This window comes from Haliotis asinina, chromosome 4 (assembly GCF_037392515.1).
Source record: "Haliotis asinina isolate JCU_RB_2024 chromosome 4, JCU_Hal_asi_v2, whole genome shotgun sequence".
Lineage (NCBI taxonomy): Eukaryota > Metazoa > Mollusca > Gastropoda > Lepetellida > Haliotidae > Haliotis > Haliotis asinina.
Genome location: NC_090283.1, coordinates 22070381 through 22082934, shown reverse-complemented (window position 1 = coordinate 22082934; position 12554 = coordinate 22070381). Strand labels below are relative to the sequence as shown.

The following is a 12554-nucleotide window of genomic DNA, read 5'->3' as shown; positions in this document are numbered from 1 at the left end:
CAGTATCATCGATACTAGTATGGATAGTTTACTAACTGACTTTCCTCTTCAAACACAACTAATGACTACTAAATTACGCATGTGTAGTATCATTGATACTACTATGGATAGTTTACTAACTGACTTTCCTCTTCAAACACAACTAATGACTACTAAATTACGCATGTGTAGTATCATTGATACTACTATGGATAGTTTACTAACTGACTTTCGTTGCATAAGAGCTATCTTACACTGTTCACCTCTCTAACCAATATGGCTGCAAACACAGCATGCGACTTGGAGTTTCAAACTGTGAATAACAACGCTAGAAAATCTATAGTGTAGAGACATTTGGGTTTTTTGAAGTTAAGAAAAACACACCATTCGGATAAGACACGCGTTGCTTGAAGAAATGAGTTGAATGGAAATAATTCATTTAGAAATAAAACCGTTGTAATACAGTAGAAGCTGCCCAAACCGGCATCTGTCCAATCCGTCAAGTTAGCAACAGTGGCGTAAAATCTCAGTCCTTTCCTTGGCCGGTTACTTTATTATCAGCTCTACAATCCGGCACAGTGTGGAAGTCGGCTTATTTCTTTAGTCCCAGTGAGTGTCGGTTTAGACAGCTTCAACTGTGGCCGTTTCCCCCTCGATAGTCACTCTTATGATGTGCAAACTACCAAACACCACACAAATAACAAGAACACGTTTGTGGCAAACTTAGTGTACATGATACATTCGCCCAAATACTCCAGTTGTGCGTCTCACAAACTGTGTCACTCCTCCATTCAGAGAACAACGCATCATGGCGCCAAGACTCATTTTCACCATCTGCTCCTGTGCTCTGTTGATAGCTGGTAATATACTTTTTTTTATTGCATTATGTGTTACAGTGAATGTGTAAACTGAATGGTATTTTTAGGAAATTTCGTGCATTTTCAAATATAGAATAATTCCATATCCGAAATATTCGAGATTCAATAACGACTAGAGACATATTATCAAGACCTTTGTGTTTATATACCTTTTTTCTATCCAACAAAGGTGCAGTGAGTAAGAGAGTTTAGCATTACGCCGCACTCAGCAATTTTCCAGCTATATGGTGGCCGTCTGTAAATAATCCAGTCCGGCCCAGACAATCCAGTGATCAACAGCATGAGCATACTCAACAAGCATGTGTTGCAAGAGGTGATCAATTCTGTCAGTTCGCCTTTTATGGCACGCATGGGTTGTTGAAGGCATATTCTACCCCTGACCTTCACGAGTAGGCATAGAGGTGTAGGTCGGCTAGTTCACATGGCTTACATTCCTTATTCACTAAGTGAGTGAGTGAGTACTGCCTTACTCCACTTTTAGCAATGTTTCAGCAATATCACGTCCTAGTGGTTAAAGCGTTCGCTCGTCACGCCGGAGACCCGGGTTCGATTCCCCACATGGGCACAATGTGAGAGGCCCATTTTCTGGTGTCCCCCGCCGTGATATCGCTGGAACATTGCTAAAAGCGGCGTAAAACCAAACTCACTCACTCATTTTGGGAGTGACAACCATTACTGGCATGCGTGTATATGCACACAATGTCAAGCTGGTGACACCATAATAATGAATCACAATCTGAGTACATAGCATAAAAAATCAATTGTTGCACAGTGTTGTCTGAACTGTTGTCAAACGTTTACACTGTATGGGTGAAATAACTTTGAAGTTCTAATACATGATTTTGAAACGGCTGCCAGAAGGCCAAAAATAAACTGGGTGGCAAAAGAAAGTATAGGTCGGAAAAAGTTGATTTACTGGGAAACTGTTGGCTGGAAGTATGCATTCAGACAGTTGTCCCCAAGCACAGGGCTGCAAAATCGCATCTCCCAAAAACATCATGACAGGTGTTGCCACGCTGCACCAGAAAATGGGAAAACACGTGCAAAGACTGCAGAGGGAGATGCACGTGACGAATTGGCGTATAAATAAGGTGAAACCATGGGTTGACAACACAACTGACAAAAGCACACAATCGATATGCCTGGACTGACAAGAGAGGAGCACGAGAGGGCGATTGGTATGCACCAGATGGGAGCAACATAGATCCAGATTGTACGAAGGTACGGATGCGCGGTATCCAGGCTGCTGTAACGTTACCGACAGACAGGAAGGAATGCAGACAGACCCGGAACTGGAAGACCACGTGTCACAACACCCCAGGAAAATCGCCAAAGTCGGACAATTCATTTACGCAACAGGTTCGTCACAGCGACGGCTGCAACAGCGTTGGGACATCGCATCAGCCAACGCACAGTACTCAGGCGACTTTGTGCTGCAGGAATCCGAGCCTACCGTCCCTTCAAAGGAATGTTCCTGACAGCACAACATCGACGCCGAAGGTTACAATGGTTACGAGGCAAGTTCGAATCTGGCAAGTGCGAGAATGGCGCAGAGCACAATGTACTGTTTTCTGACGAGAGTCGTTTCAAGTTGTTCCAGAACGACGGCAGAGTTTATCGCCGAGGACCAACCATGCATCCAAGAGGTCCATCCGTTCGGAGGGGGAGGTTTTATACTCTGGGGAGGGATCTGTGGGGAACAGAAGACTGACCTGGTCATTGTACAAGGGAACCTGGATGCTGTTCAGTACAGACAGCAAGTTCTGCGCCCAGTTGTGCTTCCATTCTTGCGGAACCAGCCACAGGGGATAGTGTTTCAACATGACAATGCCAGACTCCACACAGCCAGATTGGCACAGGACTTCCTCAAATGCCAAAAAGGTTGATGTTCTCCCTTGTCCATAGAGCATCTGTGGGACCATCTGAGCACATGGTTAAGGAATTGTCAACAACCTCCAGTGACGCGAGATGAGATGGAACGTGCCCTTGGAGAAGAGTGGCAGAGAATCCTGACGTCATCAATGAGACGACGCGTCATGGCATGTATTGATGTGCGTGGGGGTCATACACGATATTGAGACATGTTCTGTTTGTTGTGTAAACTTGGAAAATGATTGACAATCATGTGTGGCTCTTAAGACATCGGTGAAAAACGAGTTGTTCAACTAACGCCCACATGTTATGTGTTGCCTCTGTTCCAATCATTTTGTGGCCCAGTAATGATCATTGACCATTCTTTCACGATATACACACGCTTCATCAATTTGATTTGTTGTTTTGTTTACCACTCATCAAACTCCACCTACACTTTCTTTTGCCGTTTAGCTTATATAGCATTCATTTAGTATAATATTTTCAGGGAGTCGATTGCCATCTTTACCATTATTATTGTTTTAATGTTCAATACAGATAATAACCGGAGTATTCGCTCATGAAAAACACAAACTTATGTACTTGTTCCATACATGGAATAGTATGCTTATTCATTCATTTATTCATTCAGTGTTTGGTAAACTCATTGCAGTGGTGTATGCTACTCTGGAGGCGTATGGTAACCATGACACCGAACTTGCTGAGGATGCGATCAGAGAAAAGAGAGGGGTAAGATGGAGACATCGCCATAGACACAGGATTCACCGACAGGGAGATAGTGATGGTGATGGAGATGAAGACGACAACGTTAATAGAGGTAGAGGAAGAGGAGGAGGTGGACGTAGACAAAGACCTGGACGAGGCCGACGACCTGGTGGTGGTAGACGTGGAGGGAGAGGTCAACGTAGGATAGCTAGCGCCACGGATCTATCCGACATGCCTCAAAGAGCACAACGACTTATCACTGCTCTGGTTGGTGCACAGAACAGTTTCACAGCTAATCTTCACCGTCAAGTTGGACAACCTGTTACAGATGTTGTGTACTCTCCTTTCAGCCTACACCAAGCGTTAACAATGACCTTCATGGGAGCTGTTGGTAATACCGCGTTTCAAATGAAGAGATCACTCGCTTTACAGGGACTTGGACGGCGTACGCGTCGAGCAGCAAAGAAGCTTAATGAAGTCATTCGAAATTCTGGTAACGCTACTCTGAAGACGGCGAATGGTGTGTATGTGAAAAGAGGATTGAATGTTGTGGGCGATTTCTCAGACAGCCTGCATGTATTCTACCAGGCTAACATCTCCTCATTCGACTGGGAACACCCAGATGGACCAGAAGGTCCAATTAATGAATGGGTTTCTGAGCAGACGAACAATCTCATTCCGGACCTAGTGGCCCCGGGAACCATAGATTCCTTGACAGCTATGATTCTAGTCAATGCCATCTACTTTAAAGCAAAGTGGAAGACGCCATTTACAGCATCATTAACTACTCAGCAGATGTTCAGAAAGTCGCCTACTGAGCAGGTGCCCGTTCAGATGATGCAAGTAGAAGGAATGTTCAAGTTAGGCACCGTTCCTGGTCTACCTGCCAGACTATTGGAGTTGCCATATGAAGGTGGCCGCTTCAGCATGCTTGTCATGCTTCCCAATGAAATCCAAGACCTACCCGCACTTGAGAACGGGCTGACGGTAGACCTTCTAGCCAGTAGACTGGACACTGTCGTGGCTTCGGACTTGAAGGTATATTTACCTCGTTTCAAACTGGAGACAGCTATATCAGCAAAGGAATCTTTACAAAATATGGGGATGACCGATCCATTCATGGAAGGAATGGCAGATTTTAGCGGCATCGTCAGTAGTGGTGGGCTTTACATCTCTGCTGTAATCCACAAAGCTGTTGTCGATGTCAACGAAGTCGGAAGTGAAGCTGCCGGGGCCTCAGCAGTTATCATTTGTAAGTATTTTGTTTCTAAAACTGACATGTATAGTCAAAAGTAAAAAGAAACTAGTAGTTGTTGTGATCTCAGACAAGGCACGGCAAGCTATCAGCAAGGCACCGCATGTACAATACAACTAAGGGAAACTGGGAGAATCTCTGGAAAGACATGATATGGTTATAAACAGATATTAATAGTTCAAGAATAGCGTGTTCTGATGATCTCGAATGACCAAACAAGAATGATGGCAATCTAAACCATGTATAAAAGAAGTATGTATTTGATGTTAAGTCGTTAAATGTGGGACAGATGAGGCACATCTTTGGTGTGACGCCCAGTGTTACACTCAGGACTATCAGATATATAGCTGGTAAAAGTATTTCCATGTAGATCGCTACACCCAAGCAAGTTGGGGTCGGATTATGTGGCAAAATCATGAACCACAGAAAAGATTTAAGTACATTTCACTGGTGTTGTATTCTTTTTGGATGTATTTTTAATCCCCTAGGATATTGGCATTTGACGATATCTGGATATCTCGATGGCAATAACTCATATAAAAATGCGCTTCTTAATCATTGTATTCGTATTATGAATTATTACAATTGAAAGGGTATCGAAGGACCTTGATTCCATAAATATTCATTTACTGAGTATGTCCTGCCTCTAATCGCTATTGGAGGTATGCTTTCTATTCTATTTAGTATTATCTGAACATGTTTAGATAATTATCAGCCCACCCATGTGGGAACAATAAGGTACTGCACAGTCGTGCTTGAGTGGCAGGTTACAATTCCTATAATAAGTATGATTACAAAACATACTATTGTGTTTAAAATACATCTATGCAGAGGATGAATCATCAAAATTCATGTCTCGCAAAAAGATGAAACTGAAAACAGTCCTCAGCTGACTTCGTTCATGTGAAGCGTATGCTTGCTCTTATTTAGATACCTAGCATTTGATATGATGATAATGTGTCTTTTCTTCATAATAAAAACATAGTTGTTCACATTGGAAAACATGCAATATTTTGTCAGTGAAACATTGTACCAAAACTCTTTCACTGTTTGCTTTCTAATTCAGCTTTCGAATCACTTCGAATAACGCCCGAGATTCGCTGTGATCACCCCTTCCTCTTCATCATCAGAGACAACGTCTCCAAAGCCAACCTCTTCATTGGCAAGTTCTCCGGTGGAGCCTAATTATGGTTTATTCGTCTGATAATGGTTTGACTCAACTTTGGAGTCAACCATCAGATGTTGCCTGGTCACACATAATTACAAACAAGGAAGTGCAGTTGAATATAGATATAGCAAGTCTCTCACATGTCAACTATTCACATCCGTGTATCAGTTAGAAAAGTGAACGAACATTGATTCCAGCTCTTAATAATTCACATGCTTATACTTTCTGGAACGTTTCTCGTCAGCAATAAGAAGTAAGTTTTAATGAATATCAAAAACCTCTTGTCCATCGTAATGTGCACCAGTTATTGATTGTAAGAGAGTCACATTAATGGAGTAAAAATATATTTGCTTAATATCAAATCGTAGAAAAGAAGCGCTGGTCGTGCGTGTTTATAAGAAAGATCTATAATAAACTGTTTCCTAACTCTGTGATTGTCAAGTTACAATCTGAATTGCTTTGCATGCTATTCCTGGTCTCATTTGTATTGTCACATCGCAAAGTTACAGCCATATCAGTTAGTGTGACTTCGACTTCAGTTTCCAGTGTTTCTGTAAAGCGTGATGGCCACATGTTCAAAAGACAAAAATGTGTGTGACATAAAAGCATACATGTCAGATATTTGCACATGTAACCTTTTACGAACATATTCGTCAAAGAGATGAGCGTGTTTCCCTCAGCGTTATATGACCACTGAGTTTCAATCAGCTTCCCAGTGACATGCATGTGATCCACAGGGTTCCACGACACGGAAGCAACGAGACTCTAACGAGAGGGTCATCATCTTATTACTCCTACCACACACAGAAATAACATCAGCAGTCTGACACCTTCTGTTTAGACAGTTTCTATAAAGGCCCAATTTTCCTCCTCCCATTTGAATGAGAATATACAGTCCGATGTGTCGACTATAGATAGCTGGGGTGCTGTGGACTGTTGTATGAAATTTGTCATTCAAAACTGCGTTCCATAGGAGATATCGCTTGTGTGAGATCAGACGATATATCCTAGGAGATATTGCTTTGACAGTAGATTTTGCACAATGCCCTGACAATGCTATGACGTCATGAACTTGATGTCACAATGCTATGACATCGAGTTCAGAGACTAATGAAGAATGATTTTGGATGATAAATAGAATCTCACCCTCCTGTTTACTGATATCAGTTGTATCAACACTCGTTGAGAAAGGTACTGTATCAACTCGTGTTGATATATTTGATATCAGTAGACACTTGGGTGAGATTTTCTATATATTCACCCACCGTCGCGTGGTTTGCCAGCTGACTAGCAACGCACCAACTGTTTGGGACTGATTACAAGCAGCCACGTCACACGTTGACGTACATCATTCTATTATAGGAATACTCGCAAGTTTGTTAAGGCACACTAAGTAACTGCAGAAAGCTGGACTAAAACGCATGAAAATCTTAAATCAAATTTGTAATCACTCTGCTCTATCACCTAGATATGTCACTATTTGTGAATGATATCTCGTTTGATTTCGGCTCTATGCTGATAGAAAACTTTCTTCCATTCTTCAGACGTTAGCCAAGAGGCCTAATAGAAACATTAGGTAACGCGAATGTAGTGTTGTAAATATCTGAAATATCTGGAGATTTCTAAATGTCTGTTTTTCATATTTTTCACAATTTTTTAATGTGATGTTGCCCTAAAAGTGTGCAAAATAAGCTGACATCTCTACAGGAGATCCGGTCTCTCACATGTCTCATGAAAAGATGATCCGATAACTTCATAATAAGAATCCCCACAACCGAACATAATCACTGATTAATGTGCAACATTCCATGTGATTTATTCACCAAGCATGACATTATATGTTACCCGAGCTGTATTTGGGTTAATACCCCTTTTCCTATCATTTTCACGAAGGCGCTTTGTACCTCTTCATAAACCTGGGGAATGCAGAGTTAATAGCCCTAGTTTGTACATCACGGACATAGTTCAATAAACCGCAGAATGAATATTAGGCATCTCACACTGCAGTGGTGTAAAGTATAATTCTAAACTGCAATTATGCGCCATTGCAAGACCTGTGTCATTGGAATATTGCTGATATGATAAAACAACCGTGAAGATCCGGGTTAGAATTGGTCATCATCAAATTCTTGCTTATGTTTAGAGGCAATTAAATACGGTCAGTAATATAAATAATGGTGGTACGGGACCACCCCATATAACCCATGATATAATAACCTATCCTTCACTTACTCATCTTAATTTATAAACCCCATAACACAACCACTTTTCATCTCCCCTGCAAAAAGTACCCAACAGTCTTTCTAGTCAGAGGAAGACTGTTGGGGTATGGGACTAGTTTATATAAGACACGGAATCATATCAATTTAAATATTCACTTCAGTGACCTTCTATTCTTTTTCATCATTTAATAATTCATCTAAAGTACCTTTATATTTATCTCCACCCTTTTCTGCAATCACAGTTTGTAATTTAACACCAGGTGAAGTACAACTACTACCAATGCATAAAGAACTAACATCAACAACCCCTGAATATGTTGATCCTTTAACAAGAAGTCTTTGAATGCTATTCATATATGTATTCAGGTTCTTTATCATTTTTCCTTAAGGGATAATAAGCAGATGTTTTCCCATTTATAATAACTTTACCCAATCAGCAAATTGAGAAGAGTAAGGTAATTCATGTATTTTAATTCTTAGAATAGGATTATCCAAAGGGGTGCCAGTATTTTTCATATTTTTAACAGTTGTTTGAAATTGTGTGAAAAGTTGAGCGTTATAAATTTTGATTCCATTCCATGGAATCACAAAGTACCAATGCGTATGACACAAGAAAATCGGAAAACCCACAACAAAAACATACATTGTCATGTATGCTGTAAACCTCTGAATGGTGGTTCAGTTAGACATCACTGTCACATTACTGGTAAATACTGAGGTGCGGCTCACCTATTTCAAAAGTCAAAGGTAACATATCATGTATCCCAAACAATATGGAAAGATATATATCCTTTTCGCAAAAAGGCTGAGATCCATAGATAGTGTTCAGTTTCTATTGTCTTCTCTAGACAGTTTGGTCAAGGCTAAAAACCTGGATGCCTTAGCTATAACTAATCGGTACACAGAAGAGAAAACTAGATCTTTGCTGCTACGTAAGGGTATGTACCCGTATGAATATATGGGTGACTGGTCTAAGTTTAATGAGCCACAATTACGTCCTATTGACCGCTTCTATAGCAAGCTGTCTGATGCCTCTATCTCACAAGATGATTACGAATACGCAAAATACGTATGGGAAAAACTTGGTTTAAAGGATCTGGGTGATTACCACGATTTATATTTGACACAGATGTGTTTTTGTTTGCTGACGTTTTCGAGATATTCAGAAAAACGTGTTTGAAGCAATACGGGTTGGACCCTGCATGGTAATATTCATGCCCTGGACTCTCGTGGGATGCCTTACTGAAGAAAACTGGTGTGGAAATAGAATTATTCACTGATTACAATATGTATCTGTTCACAGAGAAAGGGTTGCATGGTTGTATTTCTATGGTATCAAACGTTATGTAAAAGCTAAAGTATGTGAAAGGCTACAATACCAAGAAACCTTCGAACCACGTACTCTACCTAAATGCCAACAACCTGTACGGCTGGGTCATGAGCCAACGTGTACCCACAGGTTGATTCGAATGGTTACCTGAGCAGCAGGTGAACGTCATGAGCATTGCACCTGATCCTAATACTCGAATATATACTCGAAGTGGCCTTAGAATACCCAGAGGAATTGCATAGATCTCACAACAGTTATCCCCTGGCACCCAAACAGTTGAGGGTTAACCAAGACTGTATGTCTGAGTGGCAACATAGCTTGATGGATGGACCGCCAGCAAATGTTGAAAAACTGGTACTGAATTTGATGAACAAAACAAAGTATATCATTCACTATTGTAATTTACAGCTGTATCTATCGCTGAGTATGAAGCTGACTAAAGTACATAGAATACTGAAGTTTGACCAGAGCCCCTGGATGAACACAGACCTGAGAAAGCTGGCCACAAGGACTTTGAGAAAAACCTGTACAAAGTAATAAATAGCTTGGTATTTGGCAAAACAAAGCAGAATTTAGGAAAACACATAAAGGTGAAGCTAGTCCGATCAAGCAACAAAGACAAGCTCAGGAAACTGATAGCATGCCATAGTATACCTAATCACGTTCACCAGGCCGACCTGTTGTTTCTTCCACATGACACGGTCAGAGGTAAAACCTACCAGTACGCCCTGACAGTTGTAGACGTAGCCAGCTACTATAAGGAAGCCGAACCATTGACCGTGAAGGATGCAACTCAAGTAGCCCGGGTGTTCGAACGTATATACAAATGCAGTCCACTGACGTACCCCTCTGAGTTGCAAATCGACTCAGGCTGCCAATTCATGGATGCCGTGCCACAACTGCTAGCTAAACACAATGTCAAGGTAAGGTGTGGTATGGCTGGAGAACATCGAAGTCAAGCCATAGTCGAGAGTTTCAATCACACCATAGCAGAACGTTTGTTTGCACACCAATATTCACGCGATTTAGAACTGGGGCCCCTACACAGAAACACTGAATGGTTAGTACGACTTCCTTGGGTGGTTGACTTTATGAATCACGAAGTGACAAGACTACTCTATAAGAGACCAGTAGAAGCAATCCATCGTAGCAGATTCGGCAGCACCCCGAAGAAAAAAAATAAAAAAATTCCAGATCGTGGGATTGTTAGATATTTATGTCAACCAAATGAATACGAGGGAGACACACGTAAACGTGCAATATATCCTATCTGGTCTATGAAAACGTACAATATCGATCGTGTGGATATCAAAGACGGGGAACCTAACCTGTACTTCTTGGAAAAATGGCCACGTAGAGGATTCATTCACAAAGAAGTACAAATCATACCACTGGGATAAAAAATTTATACCTTTATCTTTAAGAAACGTTTAACTTCGCTGATGTAGTCTTTTGTCTTCTGAAAAATAAGCTGAAATCGTATTTTTTTCACGCCATGGGCTTTACATAATCGGTAATGACATTTAACTCCTATACCACACACAGAACACTTACAGTTTGTATAACGTTTATGGTGAACAAAACAATAACCCTCAATTTTGCTTCCTTTACAAACAAATTTCAGTTTTCCCCATAAGTACCCATTGACAAATATAGGGTCATCATTTTTGGGTATAATATTTTGTGTAGTTAGTCTAATTGTTTAACAATTAGCACTGTCACTGCTATCCCAAGTGCCAGGAAGACCAACTCACGATCTTTCTACCCCTCTGAAGGAGTGTAATACTGAGAAATCGTTGGTTCATTACCTAATGGTTGTAGTTGTTTACCTGTTAACACGTAGTATTCTTTCATAGCTTCATCTACGTCCTTAAAACTTCTAACGGAATTATTTCCGCACTAGAGTTGTTTATTGATAACATCTAGTCTCTCCATGCGTCTCTTAGCGTGTTCAGCCTGAGCGGCCTGTAGTTTCTCTACAGCTATATTGTGTCGTTTTCATTCCGCTTCTGCTTCTACCTCAGCCACGTTTGACCCTCCTAATTTAGAAAATAGAAAATTACTCTCTGATAAATATATTACTTTGAAATATATTCAGGTGTAATACCTTGCTTTACCAGACAGTCCTTGGTGGCCATTGCAAAACCAGCGTTCACTGTAAGCATAAAAATATCTTGCAGGTCGAAGTCGAGTTTTATAGTCGGTTGTTTTATAATTATTTTAGTCAACCGAGCATATCCTATTGCTAATGCGGAAACAACTAATGCATGGTATGCATTCTTAAGTAATGTTTTTCTTTCAGACATAATGTATATTAATGGAAATATCATTTTAATTACAACATAATATGAGTGTCGATCTCTTTTGTGGGTGTTTGTGGTGGTTGTAGTTGGTGTTGTTTTGGTAACCCACAATTCATAATTATGTTTATTGTGTCTGACTAAGGCATTTTTTCTACCAGCTTCTAATCTTTTGGGGTTATTCTCCTCGGTGACTTGCGTCACTGGTTCTTGATGCAGTCTGCTGCACGCAGGACCGACTTCGGTGTTTCCTCCTCCAGAATCTTGGTTATCTCTTCCTGGGCAGCATCCATTTTGCATAATATTATTATTATATTTTGTTTTATCAAATTTACAATGCTTTGCCGTGATGACTGCTGCCGACATTAGGGCTAGATACATACCGTATTTGTGATACAAAGCACAACTGATGTAGCTCAAGGCATTATCGATAAACCGGTCCTTCTCTAAGTCCACCCACAAATAGAGTCGACGTTCCGGTGGGTGTGATAAATGTGCGACGCTATGCCTGTGTAAATCTGGGTAACAGTAAAACTTATAACTTTTGTCATCTCAGCCCTGAGTTGTGTCTCATACCTAACGTATAATTTACTTATTTTTTTCATCTGACATTTTCTAAATTTATCAGCAATTATGTTTTCTCCTAAATATTGTTTTGCCTTACCAGCCACAACTAGTGTTATCAGTCTGTCTCGCTGCTTGTTGTCATTTTGTTCCTCTGCAACTAACATCTGTTCTAGTAATTCATCACACTCCATGACGTAACATAGTAATCTTGTTTTTATTTTTATAAGGTAATATCCAACGTACACTAAATACATGGAGATAAAGGTTTGTTTACACAT

At 40.6% G+C, this 12554-nt stretch overlaps 1 protein-coding gene across 1 annotated transcript; it reads left to right on the top strand.

The window, feature by feature from the left end:
* The first annotated feature begins 752 nt into the window (after positions 1 to 752).
* On the top strand, positions 753 to 6286 carry LOC137281381 (serpin B8-like). The gene is made up of 3 exons (XM_067812568.1): positions 753 to 839; positions 3382 to 4686; positions 5756 to 6286. The coding sequence occupies exons 1-3, from the start codon at positions 788 to 790 to the stop codon at positions 5872 to 5874; spliced, it is 1476 nt and encodes a 491-aa protein (XP_067668669.1). The 5' UTR covers positions 753 to 787; the 3' UTR covers positions 5875 to 6286.
* The last annotated feature ends 6268 nt before the right edge of the window (positions 6287 to 12554 follow it).